The following is a 16,596-nucleotide window of genomic DNA, read 5'->3' on the forward strand; positions in this document are numbered from 1 at the left end:
GAACAATGATGTCTTGTCGGTTAACAGTAAGGTTCAATCCCACTCGGTTCGGTACGAAATCAACAAATACCAACTTAAATATTTAGCGAGATTTCCAAAAAACATAAATTCTTTGAATGAAGGATTTTAACCAGCGATTCCGGAGTAAAAAATGTAGATGTTATTTTGCTGTCACACCGTTTAGCGTCGCGACGCGATCACATGATACGCATTCTCTCAACTCTGTTACCGTGCTGCTGGAACGAGACAGAGAGAAAAAAAAAATGTCATCGCACAGTAAAATTAAATCTACATATTTTACTCTAAATATGCTCAGGAATCGTTGGTTAGGCGACGACTGCAGCTGAAGTTATTGCCGAGTTCCAAGATGCTTTGTATCAGAGAATGATGTAAGAATCTCTCAACACAGCAATAAAACTTGAATCATAGAAATTAAAGTTACCAGCCAGTGTGTTGTCCAGTATGGTCCTGTACTTGTTATGCATGTGGTTCAGCTTCTCGGGGGCCAGCGGACCGGACAGGTCCAACTGGGTAAACTGACCCTTGTAGACTTGGGCCTTGGTAACAAGGCTAGGGTCGTCCAATTCTGAAATAGCAAAACAAATATTAGCTAACTTACCATCATGCCATTTTACCGAAAGGGTGGGCAGAGATAGGGCAGGATAGACCGCCACACAACTCACTCCTTGCTTCATTCATACAAACTCACCAGTTATTCTGAAGCTTGACATGACCCCACCAAGTATTTGATTCATTTGATTGTGCCTTATCTTTCTTCAGACGTCCACAACATCTTCACCATTCACTTACATGTCATAAATTCATTCACCTGTAACGTAAGATAAGTTGGAGCGCCAATGTAATGTAGGAACATTCCAATGTTTATATGTAATAGTGAGATCTTCAGGAACAAGTAGAGGGTACAAAAACGGTAGAGCAAAGAACTCAATCTCAAGATTGTAGGGTTAATTTTCTGTCAAGTAAGGTGGGAAATCAGAAATAAAAAGAATAAGTACTTAATCAAAATTATAATGAAACCATCAAAAGTACAAATAATACCCATAGGAATAAAAGTACGCACATACCAGATGGACTCCTGAACCAAGCTAACTTTACGAGGCCGAGAATCGAAGGAAAAACAACGGGTGGCGAACGAAAACTTGACTCCGGTAGAGGGGAACAGACCCGTGATGCCAAACTTAAAAAAAAAACACCATAGACAAAATAACCCCAATTAGGCAGGAACTACACTTGTCACAAAATATTTATGTGACACACCTTATATTCATTACTACATTCGTCCGCTCCACATGTCAGAATCATCTATGCGCCCCTTTATTTATCTTGTTCATTTTTTCCTGATCTCCGAATTTGTAACATCTCTCGGGCCACTTTAATATACACCTGATGGAGTGCATTTCTACAGCATTCAGACTATTTTACTAAACTAACACATTTCAACTGAATTGAACTGTAATTTATTTAGGTTCTCCGTGTCTTTGAAGAGAGAAGGATAAATGAATTGATTGATTTTTAAATAATATTGATTAGGCTTACCCAAATGTGCAATAATAGAGCCAGCGTCCAAAATGGCGCCTGGTCTCTTTGCAAACAAGACTTGGCCAGATTCCTGGGCGGATAAAGTCATCACCATTTTCATGACCTGCAACCAACAATACGCATGAAAAAATAATACATCCAGGTTAAAATATGTTAGTTACCAAAATTTATAAACGCAAGAATTCTGTATTTTAGTTACTGAAATTTATAAACGTAAAAATTCTGTATGTTAGTTTCCAAATTTTTATTTTTTTTGTATGTTTTTATTTAGTTATAAAAAATTACATTTTTATATCTAGTATAAACCTTTTAACAACTTATTTCTATTACATTAAGGACACTTTACAATACATTAAAACTTGTTCTTTACAGTATTTAGGCATAACCAGTGGCGGCTCGTGACTTTTGGGTGTTCTTACAAAAATTAATATTACAAAAAATGGCACTATTGATGTTGTTGTAGCTAAAAACATTTTTTATTTTTTTCCAAAATTCGATTTTTTGTATGAAGATTTTCAGGAAATCCGCGAGGCACATGAAACAAACTGAAATTTGTTATCTATGTGCTAATACAATCCTTGTACACATGAATTATTTAAAAAAATGTTTTTCAAAATAAATCAATCACATATTTTCCCTATTTAAGTTTAAATTTGGATATGATTTATTGATAGTGATTTATTTTTGGGGTATTTTGCCGTGTTGCGCTTACCTCCTTCTTTAAACAATGTTTCGGACAGCATTAGACTGTCCATCATCACTGGGCAAACATGTAATGTAACCCAAAAATAAATCACTATAAATTTGTTAACATTTTTTTCTCTAATTTTTTTTGGTAATTAGCCAAATATCTTTGACACTATCGTCTACTTCAAATATCTATAATCATAGATATTTAAAAAAAATGCAATTTTAAACATGTAAACAGTGTTCAATTTTAGAAAACAATTTAAAATGACGTCTACACGCAGACTTCACGGTACACGGTAACATTATGTGGAATATTCAAGAAGACGAACATTAGTGTCATCATTTGGTAAAAAGCTTAATCAAGTCAGCGACTAAACATATTGTTTGATCGCGGGAAGATCTAAATAACCAAATTTAGGTAGCCATAGGTATGTGATTATGACAACTATGGAGCTACTTTAGTAAGGACCATGATAGTAAAAAGTTTGCACTTTTTAATAGTGTTTTATCAATATTAATAATAATGACCTCAATCTCCGCATAAGGCTGCCCCTTGACGACATGGCCCCCATCCTCCACGAGGATGTTGATCAGCTTGCCGGCAGAAGGTGCCCGCATGAGCGATGGGTCGTTCTCCTTGTCGAAGATGCAGGTCTGGTTTCCGATGACGATGCGGTAGCGGTCCACCTCCTCCTTCATGTAGGTGGTGAAGGAGGAGCCGTCCACAGAGAGCAGCATTCCTGAGGATTGAACAAATTACATTAGTAAAGAAGAGCAGTTTGTTAAATCATTACAAATTCAAAATTAACAAATATATGCTTTATGCACTGAGAATGAATATTTCTCAAATATGAACAAACTTTCATCAAACTTAATCTACTGTTTTCTTCTTCTTCTTGTGTAGAAAGGTTAAGTGACACATGCATGATTCTGGATCCAGAACACTACATCTCCACAAGCCTATCCGCGACTGGGAGATTGTAAAAATTTTCAGCCCCTCATGTTGTGGCATCTTTTCTTAATTTCGGAATCATTAGTAGATATACATAGAATTGGTAATGTGTTATCTGTTAAGTCTGCCGTGTCTTCCATTTTTTGGTTTTTTGCTGTGCATTAATTATTAATAGTCAAGGTGATAAGATTTATTCCTCGTGTCCCAGTACATGTTTACTGTAATGGAATGTCGTTTGCATCCTTAATTCGTATTATAGGGGAGTCGTCGCTCTTTCTTAATAAAATTTGCCCGTCCTTCGTCCATACATATTTGTATCCCAAAGCTTTTGTCGACTATGCCAACCAAAGGAGCTGCTCATTTTGTGGGATTAGCTTGTCATTGATGAAGATTTTCTACGTTGAGTATTTAATTTCTTTAGGGGTGAGAATTCCTTTAATTTTTTTTTGTTTAATGACCTTATCCTTTGCTTCTTTTGAATCGTATTGGATAGAAATAATTTGCTTGGCCGAATTGTTATAGTAGCTTATCAAAGAATTATTTTTTAATAGGTCGCTGCAGTCTAGGGCCGACATTAGTAGTTCAACTGGTTTTTGTACCTTATCATTTTTCTTCACTTCGATTCCTTGTATTTCGATAGAATTTTCAAACGCGCTCTGTTGGATATGATTTACAGATAGTTTAAGGTTAATAGACTTATCTTAAGCATGTGCTTCTTATGCATGTATCAAAAGAAAGTACAGGGTTTTCCAATAAGAGGTGTAATTTTGATATTCAATCATAAAAGATCAATGGTTTCGTTGCTTGTGTGGCACGTAGCACCGTCTTGTTGAAATTAAACGTTGTCCAGATCAATAACATCCAATTCCGGCTATAAAAAATCATTAATCATCTCTCGATAGCGCAATCCATTTACCGTAACTGTTGCTCCAGCCTCATTTTCGAAAAAGTAAGGTCCAATGACTCCGCCGGACCATAAACCGCACCAAACAGTCACACGTTGAGGATAGAGAGGCTTTTCAACAATAACTCTTGGGTTTTCCGAGCCCCAGATGCGACAATTTTGCTTGTTGACAAAGCCACCGAGGTGGAAATGGGCCTCATCACTCAAGATGATTTGCATTTGATTCACTCAAGTGAATTTTAATAATTTCAATGCGTTGTTGAAGCGTGTATCTTTCCATTTTTATTAATGGCGTAGTTTCTACTTGTCAAATGTCAAAAAATGACAGCTTCAAAAGTAACATCTACCGAAATAGCGAGCTATTCAAAATAATACCTCTTGTTGGAAAACCCTGTATAATAGAAACAAAGGTAGGTAGATATGGAACAGATGGAAGCGTACGAACTGTCACCAAGCTACGGCCGAAATGTACAAACTAACAAAGCGGCAGAATTAATGAAAATTAGCTCCACGTCCACATGAACCTTGCCCCTATTAACTAGTTGTATTATTAGTTACCTCCGTCAGTGAGCGGGTGCACCTCAATTTCCTTGAAGGAGCCGTTGAGCGTGAGGAAGAAGCAGTTGGGACCGCTCTTGGTGGCCTGCACTTTGTACTTGTTGCCCCCGTTTATCAGTTCTACATCCACCACGTTGTTGAGGGTGTTGGAGGCGTGGACTTGACCCCTAAAAATAAATTATATAAATTTGATAACCTTCACAAAAATGGGACTATGGCTTTCATTTTTTTATATTTTTTTATTTATTGTACAACAGAACATTCATTCCAGTTACAGTACAATTTTACATCATATCAGCATTTGGGTAAGTGACTCTTCAATAATTGAAAGATATAATGGCTAGGCTTGCTTTCCGCCTAGTTTCCAGACTCACAGAATTAGTTTCCTCAAGTAAGTCGATATGGTGCATGAACCTGGGATAGGTTCCATGCGTCCGCATATAGACATACCTGAGGAATTTCTTCTGGATTTTCTCTATCATTTCAATGTACTTCTGGTGGTACGGTGCCCAAACATCGCTCGCATACTCCAGCTCGCTTCTCAGTATGCCATCGAACAATGCTAACATAGCATCTTGGTTATTGAACTGCTTGCATGTCCTAATGACAAACCCAAGGAGTTTGTTGTTGAGCTCCTTTATTTGAACTTTTAATCCTCCTATTTGTTCCGTGAGGTCCTTTAGGGCCGTGGTAACTGTTTCCCAAGCATAATAAGCATAATAATCGTGTAGAAAAATATATATATACAAGTAATAAATATATATATACAAGTGAAAAAAAGAAAAATATATGTCTGTAATAATATTTTCAGCTCGCAATGTCATTTTCGAACTTAAGGTTTAAAAAATAAGACAAGCAACCATATCACTGTTATGTTTACTCCATATTTTTCCATTTTTCCATTTATTTTTCAATAAGAAAAATGGTGGTGGAACCCCAGCGATTCAGGAAATAACTTTTTCTTTTTAGAGAAAGCAATTCCAATACAAAACATAACAAGTTGCTTACTTTTCAAGGGCCGTTTGGAAGTTTTGGAAAACTCTGCTGACTTCCCGATCGGCTATGAGGAGAGAGCCGCAGATGACCCCCAGCATGATGTCGGGTTTCTCTGACTGGATCTGAAATAAGGGTATTCTATTTAGCTCAAAAGATTTTGTGAAATCAATAAAATGTTTTTGGTTCGGCCAAATTTTGCAGTAGCAAGTGGAAACAAGAGAGGGTAAAAATAAAACTCAACATTTAAAAAGAACTTTTACCAGTATTGTGTTCACAACTGTATCCTCATACAGGATTGAATGTAAAAAGGCTAAATCTCATACACACGGTAAACACGAGAGAACCGAAAGCAGCTTAAAATAATATAGAAGGTGTTTCTGAAAAGCATATTTTCAAACATAAATCACCATTAGTATTTTTTCAATTTACACTCCTATAGGGAAAAAAGCAAAAAAAAAAAAAAGTGGAATCAAGAATAACGAAGTTCATATAACTGATGCTTTTTGGCATAAATTAGTGATGGGCGGCTAGATGAGCTAACTTTGAACATTTACATCAGAAATATTTTAATCGAAACATCAAAATAATCGCTCAGAGTTCAGAAAGAGCAGTAGCTGCAGAGAGAGGCAGCTTTTTCTGACTCGGGATGGGGAGAGGTTGGTTCAACATGGACAAAATACGGTACTTTGGTATGGCAACATTTTGGTAATACTGGCAATGATTCACGACAAACATATTATACATAACCTTAAAATATGTGTTAACCTTAGATTATGGTTTCGAAATGAGATAATTTCAACGAGGTGCTTTTTCGCAAAAACAGAGCAACAAAAATGATCAATTTACTATCATTAATAACCTTCTCAACTTATTATAAGTCAGAATGCCATTTTTCACACACTCTAAATGTACTGGCATCGTAAATCGTAACCTAAAATATGAATGAGTTGTTCACATACTCGTAGCTTCTTCGGTTGGTAGATAATGTCGTTATTAAACAGCTAATATTTAATACCTCACATTTCAACATTACCAAAGAATAATTGCGTAATCCCAAATGCATATCAAATCATATTAGGTAGTACGTAACACAATGTAGCCACGGGAATATCTTGTTTGTCAAGCAATCTGAGATATTTTTGACGTATCTAGGATTTGGGAATAGATGAATTCTGACAAATGACGTGACTGCTTTTATATCGATTAATTCTGACCAATGACGTGATGGCTGTGGTTTCAAATGATTTTTTACAGAATTGATTCCTTGTTCGATGACGTTTCGAAACGATTGTCTCGGACTGTGTGATAATTTTTGACAATCTATCAAAATATTTCAATGGTCAAAAAGATTGCATAAATCATCGATGATTAATCGATTGTACCCATCGCTAGCATAAATCGAGATCAAGTCTAGATAGTCCTAAAAATGATTGGTACATTTCAAATTGGATTTTTATAAAAGAAAAACATGAAATTTTGAATAATGGCACAGTGACCGATGTTTATAATGAAATCTCATAGGCTGAAACCAAAATATAAAATCACGTAAAAACAAAAATCTTATTTTTAAAAAGAGGCCCTGTAGTTTTAGCCAAAAATAGAAAATTTCAATGACAATGAAGCGGCCAAGCAGACTATCAGAACTAAATCTAAGAAGTAATAATAGAGGGGATGATTATTGTAAGGCAACAGTTTGAATTGGAAATGGGCTGTATGTAAATGAATGTATTTAAAAATTTGCATTGGGAGTGACCTGGGGGTCACATACGTAAATGCATGGCAAGTAGGCACATGGAGATGAGTAACTTAATGAGGAAATACTATTTGTTTACTCATCAGTATATTATTGCAACAAGTCCATTCTCCTAAACTAATGCTTTTGGTTAAATTAAAATCTATGTAAATCACCGAGATCAGAATAAATAGAGTTGCCCTAAGGTACCATTTCGACAGCCTGAAGGCAATCATTTGGCTACCTATTGTGGCACCAGCTAGGTGGTCGCATTTCTTGAACGAAATAAGTCATTATTAGTATTTTGACTGCTGTCCAGCGCGCGCGCACTTCCGAACATTTTGCAGAATAACTCTACAATCATGGCTTCCTGTGCATTCAAACTGAATAAATGGTAAAGCGAATAATCACTAATATCGAATTGCATTCCACAGGGAAGCGTTATTTTACTTAATTTTAAGCATATTCGGTTTATTATAAACAGCTTTTAAGAGGTCAGTCAGTGATGCTCATAATATCAATGTGTAAGTATAGCGACGAAAAATACATAGTATGACATCCTACATATTGACAGAGTTCCAGACTTGCCAGAAAAAAATATTATACTTAAATACAGTACTAACTAACTAACCAACACGCCGTTTCCCCACTGGGGTAGGCAGAGAGGACGGACCGCCAAACAACTCGGTATTGGCACACGCTCCTTGCCTCATTCACATTCATACATCGTCTCATTCATACTCTTCTATTATTCCGACTCTTGACATGGCCCGACTCGAGTATCTGATTCACTTGATCGTGCCATGTCTTCCTCGGGCGTCCCCGACTTCTGCTACCATTCGCATTTGCATCATATATCCTCCTTACACTCCTTAAATACAGTATTACAAACAAAAATGCGTTTTATTTAAATAAAATGGGTTATGAAGTAAGAAATAATTGCTGTTTCCCCCAAATGTCAAGTCACTGAATAATAACCACAGAACAGTCTGGCGTTGAGCCATTTTTGTGCTACCGTTTGGACAGAATATTTTATTGGTAGTTCAAGTCCTCTCTTAGGGTATTTTCTTTAGTCATTGGTTTAAGGATACTAAATTGTACATATAGGAAAGAAATTAATATTTTTTAAATCTCCATACCCTCTCCGAGATGAGGGCATCCAACCAGGAAGTGTCAATGGTGTTTTCCTGAAAGCTCTTGGTTTCCAGCAAGGTGATCAGGTACTCCACCGTTGTTCTGAAGTCTCCGCGGATGGACAGCTCCTTCAGGGCGATGACCAGATTCCTGGGGATGGTAGAGAATTGTCCAAGTTTATAAATGCTAATACATACAATCAAATTTCTAACCTTCAAATTATTAAATACAGTTAAACTTTTTAAAATCACAACACTTACTTTAAAAAAAAATAATTAATTAAGTTTTTAAAAGTAAGTATACGATTGTGGAACATAACAATTTTTCTTCATGAGGGTAACAATGAAGAGTTCCACTGGTAAGGACCAGAAGATATTTTTCTCGTAGAATTAAATAAATTCTGTAAATTTAACAGACTCAATCACCGAGTGTAGCTAGTCTTTCACAGGGAGCACACAATATAGACAGTATTTAAGTTATTCGCCAGGGGTCAAACACGACCACATCGACATTGGTAAATATTGTCGACCAATTAACTAATTCCCAAGCACGACTGCAGATTGCCAACTAACAAAAAACAGTTCAAAACAACTAAATGTTTATTTTTCGGAATAAATTTATTGAGTAAAACCTCAAATTGTAATATTTAATTATTGTAGACAATATTAGCGATTTCTAAACGAAAATCAAAGACAAGGGTCCTGGGTTCGAGTCCTAGATGTGACCGTATCCTTATCTGATTTTTCTGTTTCAGATTTTCGTTTAGAAATCGCTAATATTGTCTACAATAACAACTAAATGTTCTCAACCCCTCGGGTCTCGACAAAATAATATGATGTCATCAAATATTCCTACTTAACATTCAATTTCACATAGATTTGCAGTTTTTGAACGTATTTCAAAATAAAATACTGTTTTTGAAATCAGATAAAAGATTCTTTCAGATTTTAGTATTACAAATCGACATACGCGATTAAAAAAATATATTTTTTTAACATAAACATAGATGAAGTAGTTAAAGTTGCTTAGTGATTCTTATTGTGTAAACTGTAATTACCACAAAGCAAAACTAAACATATATTTGGACATAGGTATTATGAAACCTATTGTCACTTTACTTTTCTATTGTTTTATAAAAAAATATTTTCGCATATTTTGCAAACCTATTTTTTTCTAAACGCTGTTTGATAGAATATAAAGAAATTTCAAATTTTAAATTCTCTCTTTCAAACACTTTTTAAATCATATATCTCACCAAAAACTACAAAATGAGATAGCACAACTTTTATCAGTACGTGTCAAGCTGGGAGAAAAATCTCCCAAAAAGAGTCTAGAAGTTAATTTATATCTAATATCTCTCAAAAATACTCTAGGGGTTAATTTATCCATGCTAGGCCCCCAGGAGCATGTGATATAAAGGGAGTGGTAAGCGAATTAAACAGAACATTATAAAATAATATGTTAGGTGTGTGGGTTTTTTTTTTCTTCAACGTTCTGTTTTGCTGTGGAAGCAAAGAGGGTATAGAACTCACTCCCTGGCCTGCTCCCTGGTCTCTCCCCAGGAGAAGCAGTGGCCGAACTGGGAGTCTGCAAACTCATGCAGCCCCCCGCTGGCCGCCACGCTGAAGTAGCCCCACACGTTCTTCGAGGAGCGGAAGTTCAGCTCCTGAACAGTTCCAGAAGACGGCTTGAATCCTAGAAGAAAAATATTTATTAAGAATTGGAAGAATCAACAACACAATTTTTTTTTCCAGGAATTTAGCGAAAAATAAAATACCTTCATCAGGGTTCTCGGAGGTGATCCTGGCTGCGATGACGTGTCCGTACGGCTGCGGCTTCTGTCTCGGGTCGTCAAAGTCAATCTCCGTCATGCCCCACGGAGACTCTCCGTACAGCAGGCGGATATCCTTGATGTAATACAGCGGCAGGCCCATTGCAATCTAAAATGAGGATTTTTATTGTATTACTTATGAAATGCAATTTTAGTTTTATACCTCTTTCTTTCTATTTTGATGTAGGATATGGATCTTAAGTTAAGTTTTAATCTTTGGTTTTTGCAAACACTGTCCCAGGCACATAACACGGCTAAAAGATGATAACTTTAAGTTTTTTTCGCCGGTGTATCCTTCAGAATACCGTTAAAAATTCTGTATCCTAATACAACTAGCATTATCTGGTAAGACGGTACAATTTACAAGAACATCATTTTTGCAAAAAAAAACAAGTTATATGTAGTATTAGTATGGTAATAAGTTGAGTATTTAAGCGATAGATGGCGCTAGTCATAAAGCTTACTCCAGAGTCCGACAGATGTCGCTAGAGTGTAACAGATGCTAGAGTGTAACAGATGCTAGAGTGTAACAGATGCTTGTGAGGTTATACCACAACAAGCTTCTCGAACCAGAGAATTACCAACCCTCGGGTAATGAACAGTGTAGCTAAATCCAGACCTATTTATTGTAACATAATAAACACAATTATAAGTAGAACCTTTTACTTTTTAACAAGGAGTTCCCAACCCTTAAATCTGCTAAGTAAGACAGAAAATAGAATCAACTGGCGCACGGAGAGAATTTGGGGTCCGCGATCAAGAACTTAATAGCAAACGGAGGATTAGAGATTTTTTTTCTCAAACAGTGAAAAAACAACATGATATTTGGGGATGAACGATGTTCGTTTCACTTGTGTGTAGGCGGTTTCATACTAATAATGATTCCCGTCCCAAATGTTTGTTTTTATTATCTACATGCCATACCGTTGGTAAATTCATAATAAAATCTCCCTCTTTCTTACGCAACCTCAGAGGCATGTCATATGGACCATAGTCATGAATAGCAATTGGATTATAATAGAATGTATTGTATTCACCTGTAACTGGGCGGCGGGCAGGTTGACATCGGCCACCATCTCCGTGCAGGGGTGCTCTACCTGCAGACGGGGGTTCAGCTCCAGGAAGAAGTAGGAGCCCGAGGGGTCGTACAGGTACTCCACGGTGCCAGCCGATACATAACCCACCATCTTGGCGAGGCGAACAGCAGACTAGAATTTCACAATGTTTATTAGAATCATTTCATTGACCACAATCAGGTTACATTCTATGAGTTTGTACGTTATTGTAAAATAAATACGAACGAAAACTGAAATACATAGTAACTAACTATCACACTGTTTCTCCGCTGGGGTAGGTAGAGAGGACGGACCGCCAAGCAATTCGGTCTTGGTTGTTTTGGCACACACTCCTTGCCCCATTGACATTCATACTTCGTCTCATACATACTCCTGTTATTCTGATTCTTGACATGGCCCGACTCAAGTATATGGTTCACTTGATCATGCAATGTCTTCCTCGGGTGTCCCTATTTCTTTTACCATTCACATTCGTATCATATATTCTCCTTACCCTACTTTCTTCGTTCATTCGCTCTACATGCCCAAACCATCAAAGCAACCTTTCTTTATCTTACTCATTATGCTTACATCAGCATTTTACTCTTTACGAGTCTCCACATTTCTCACACAATCATACATGGTTTTACCACACATACCCCTCACGGATCTCGTTTCTACAGCATTCAGTACATGGAGAATATTTTTATATTTAAGTTTATGTAAGGAATCTTAAAGGTGTCTGATTTTAGTGCCATGGGACGTAATGGACATTTGTGAAAGAAGAAAAATTCATTTAAGAATTTGAACCTGTTGCTACAGGTCTTTGGAGTTAGGCCCTTGTAGACAAAATTCCGTTTGTCTTCATCCAAACAATTTGATAGTTTGGGCGAAGCCAAATGGTTTATTTTGTTTAACTTCACCAAAACAATAGTCTTTTTTTTTTTAAAAAGAAAATCAAACATTCCCAGGTTACGAATAACCTGACAATGTTTGAAAATCTCCTACTACCACCACAGTAAGCTGAAAATGTTGCTTGTGTTGTGATGGAGGACTTAGCCAACCGAGGAATTGAACACACTACGCCTGGGTGGGACCCAAACGCGATGTCAACTCGGCCCTCAACCGGTCATTAAATGGCTTCATCCAAACAATAGTCACAAAAGGCAAATATTGATAAGGTGAATCCAAAACAGTTGTTATGGTTTCTTCCAATTGACTTCACCCAAACCAACAGCCAACGCATGGCTTATTTTAATATATTTTCTACAGTAATTCCTTTGTTTTTGAATAATGAATTATTAACAGTTTCATTCATTAACAGGTATAAATGACTAAAATTCAACTTACTCTTTCCATCTCTGAAAAGATTTCCTGGTTGGCGATAGTGGCGGGGGCTTCCTCAATGATCTTCTGGTGTCGGCGCTGGATGGAACAGTCCCTACCAAAGAGGGAGATGGCATTACCTGAAATATCAAATAAAGAACATTAACCCCCTGGGTCTTTTGTGTCCTTTTGAACACAGAACACAGACAGCAGTAGAAGAGTATTTTTGTGTATTTACAGCACAAGCTGATATGGACTCATAAAAGTCATTCATCTCCTTTTGTATTACTGTGAGATATATATGATTTAACCCTTCAGTTCTATCATCACTTTTGTTCATTTTGCAATGTTTTCTGTGTAAGCGTTACACACGTTATTTTTAAACCAAATAAAATTATCTTTCCGGTGTACGCATTTAAAATAAACATTACTTTTTCTAAATAATAGAATTTTAATATCAAAAGTGAACAATATTGTCAAAAATGCTAACCACATTATTTACACCAATCATAGAAAAAATAAGAGAACTCGACATTTCGAAAACACATACGTTTTGTTTGGAGAATTTGTAAGAAAACTTTAACTTCACTTTTATCTCGTTCATATAATAAAAAATAAGAAATAATTTTTAAAGTTAAACCGATTTTTACGATTGCGTTGCGAAATATGAATTAATCATTTTGGATATTTTCAGGATTTTATTAATGGCATCCAGTATAAATATTTGAGGTTAACTGGAAACAATGATTATTTCGATTTTTGATTATTACTTGATAGAAAAAAAGATAAAAATACTTTTATAAAATAAAGACACCCGGTCATATAATACCCTAAAACGCTGGAAGGGCAGTTTGCTACGCTTCGTATTAGCATTTATAACAATGGACACTTCCAAATAATTATAATATATTCCAAAAAGTCATCGACCGCCATTGCTTTCATGTTGCGAAAGTTTGTGAATTTCTTTTTTATAATTTTTATATGAAATGGAAAAAAAAGTGAAGTGAAAATAACTTTATAATACGTTTATGTATTTAAATGTGTTTTTTTTTTTTATTTCGTTTAAAGTGGTATTTTTACAGTTTACAAGAAAAAACAACTGGTAAGTGACAAAACAATCGCAGAAAAATTTCTATATTTTTAAAATCATAATTTAATCGATATTGTATTTACCGTATTGATCAGCCAGAAGTTGCACTTCCAAATGCCGGGCACATTTTGCTAACTTCATCACAAATATAGGAGATCCAGGAACTTCCGCTTGCACCTGTGTTTGTACAAAAAATAAATTTATTATAAACAAATTAATTCATTGAGATTAACACTGATAATTAACACTTCCAGTACCCTGAAAATAATTTAGATATGTGGTTATGTATTTCAATATGATGGTTAAAATAAATGATTTGGCTACAAACCTGTCTGAAAAGGTTGGGGAAGTCATCTGGATTGTCTACTTTGCGGATTCCCTTACCACCACCTCCTTCTGAAGCCTTGATCATCACAGGGAAACCTGTAATTATGGACAACATCAGATCAAATACAAAAAACTCATTATTCAACCACCTCACAAGAGCGCCCCTGTCCATACGATATAAAGATAGAGGAACTACATCGCCACCCGGTTGGGCAGCATTGTGAGGCGATTTGAGGTACGAGCTGCATGAAGGGATTTTTTAATGCGGGTCTTTTTTAAAGAGGCCCAATTTATGTTGGCACACAAGAGGTTAAGGGTTTAAAAAAACTTTTAAGAGTCATGTCTATGCTTCGATTCATATTAAAAGACAATAAACAACTGATAATAACCCCACAGTGTTCTATTCGTTCCAATTTGACCTAAAAAATCCTTCTTTAGACTCGATTTACTCGAAAACAAAAGCACAAAAAAGTCATACCACAAAATCGACTCCAAATGTGATATAGATTCACCAGTTTTCCGCTTGTATCACTAGTTTTTGGACACCATGTACAGTGTATCGTATATGTAAATTCAATACAGCGTATGAGCCAATAATTTTAAAATACGTTTTGCACAGTAAATACAAGCCACATTTATCGGTACTTTCAAACATTGAAATTAACCAATAGACTGCTTGTACTGGGTTAAAGTCCATCCCGCGAAATAACCATTCCCAGTACATACATAAGCAAGCAAGAGCGCGTATATCCCTATAGTTTTTGGTTCCTACTGAACATTTTTACAAATGGTTCCTCCGCAGTATTGGACTTACACCGACAATATTTTTTAGAAACATACCGATTTTCTGGGCAGCTATCAAGCCCTGCTCTGGCGAATGTATGCAGCCCCTTGAGAACAGTTCTGAAGAAATCTTGATCTTCTTATTGCTGTACTGTGCCTTCAGTTCTGAAAATACAAAAGCATTTTGTTACGTGAAGATGTACATATTCCAAAAGAAGTTAACTGCCCCCCACACTAGATATCAAATTCATGAATATCTACTTCATAATTCTACTTAAAGTATTTATTACTATACTGGTTAGAATTTATCTATTCATTTTCATTTACTTACCGTTATTTTTCATTGATAATTATTCATACTATCCCTCTTATAATACTAATAACATGGCATTTATATAGCGCAGTTTAGTGTCATTTCAATACAAGTGCGGTTGTCATTGTCAGTCAGGTCACCCTATGATTGTAGCTGATAAGCCACCACAGGTACTTTGTAATACTTATTTAGTTTACAGTAGAATGTTATTGTTGTAAAAATGTACTAAATAAATTAAACGAAAATACTTGGTTTTAACCTCTCAGACAAAGACTTTTATTTACTATGTGTTCCTTTGCGAACTGTCAAAATGTGATAATTTTTGTGTTATTTACGAGTTTTGCTAAAAGCTTCATAACTCACGTTTTGGGAAACGTAGCCTCATTCTAAAAAATGTTTTGGAAAAATTATGAAATCCACTATCGCATTGTGTTGTAATACGTAAATATTTGCGTTTCTAAATATACATTTTATGAAAACGTCAAAAATATGTAAAAATCGCTTACCATTATTTCAAAGCTGTGAAAAATGTACTTTTTTCTGAGTATCATAAAGAAATAACACTTTATATATTGAAGAAATATAATTAGAAACTATTAGTCACCTCAAAATATTAACCGTCCAAACTAAAATATTTTTGATAAATTATTTAGAAACGCAATAAATTATGAACGAACAAGATGACAGATCCAATCGGCTTAGATAATGCACCTCTACTTTCCATAGATATTCTTTAATACAGACGCGTAGCGTTATTCATTATTGATACTCTGTTTTTTAAATCATGGCAATCCGTATACTAGTGATGGAAATAAATCGATTTTTGTAAAATCTCGCGCGTTTACGTGAAAAGACGTTCTAATGTCTTGACCGCTATTATCATATTTACGTCTTTTGACGTTCTAATGTTCTGAGTGGTTAAGTCACTTTATTATCAATAGTGACTTGAAACCAAGTATTTTCGTTTCATTTATTTGAAATGTCAAGTCACAGTGCGTTTGCTTCTTTTGAAAAATTATGAATTTTAGTTTGAATAACTGTATGAGTAATTATTTTTATAATAATTTTGTAGGTTCATATTTTTAATATTAAATTTAGTTTGTATTCTTCTTTAATTGTAATTTCTATAATAAATTGCAAAGCTGCACGTCTCGACACAGGAATACCCTAGTGAGATGAGCAGCTTGTGATAATATAGTATTATTTTTTATTATATATATAATACAATACAATACAATAACCTGTAGAACAATCATAAAATGTTCGCTTGTTCAAAATCTAAAATCTCTAAGGACGGGTTGTTTCGGAGAATCTGAACAATTCATAAAATTTCAACGTTCATTTT

The 16,596-nt window shown here is 35.4% G+C and overlaps 1 protein-coding gene across 11 annotated transcripts in view; it reads right to left on the reverse strand.

Moving 5' to 3' along the window:
- ACC (acetyl-CoA carboxylase) overlaps positions 1-16,596 on the reverse strand; it is a 188,388-nt gene that overhangs the window by 43,172 nt on the left and 128,620 nt on the right. For all 11 annotated transcript variants that reach the window (XM_089647729.1, XM_089647726.1, XM_089647728.1 and 8 more), the window contains 13 exons: positions 14,996-15,103; positions 14,157-14,251; positions 13,912-14,005; positions 12,763-12,878; positions 11,395-11,565; positions 10,304-10,466; positions 10,059-10,221; positions 8,532-8,676; positions 5,673-5,782; positions 4,665-4,831; positions 2,779-2,990; positions 1,558-1,663; positions 443-586 (listed from right to left, as the gene is read on the reverse strand). In XM_089647729.1, the coding sequence (XP_089503855.1) occupies positions 443-586; positions 1,558-1,663; positions 2,779-2,990; positions 4,665-4,831; positions 5,673-5,782; positions 8,532-8,676; positions 10,059-10,221; positions 10,304-10,466; positions 11,395-11,565; positions 12,763-12,878; positions 13,912-14,005; positions 14,157-14,251; positions 14,996-15,103 (1,794 nt within the window). The remainder of the gene's footprint in view (positions 1-442; positions 587-1,557; positions 1,664-2,778; positions 2,991-4,664; positions 4,832-5,672; positions 5,783-8,531; positions 8,677-10,058; positions 10,222-10,303; positions 10,467-11,394; positions 11,566-12,762; positions 12,879-13,911; positions 14,006-14,156; positions 14,252-14,995; positions 15,104-16,596) is intronic.

Source organism: Hesperophylax consimilis, chromosome 27 (assembly GCF_061612785.1).
Source record: "Hesperophylax consimilis isolate HC1 chromosome 27, BYU_Hcon_1.0, whole genome shotgun sequence".
Classification (NCBI taxonomy): domain Eukaryota; kingdom Metazoa; phylum Arthropoda; class Insecta; order Trichoptera; family Limnephilidae; genus Hesperophylax; species Hesperophylax consimilis.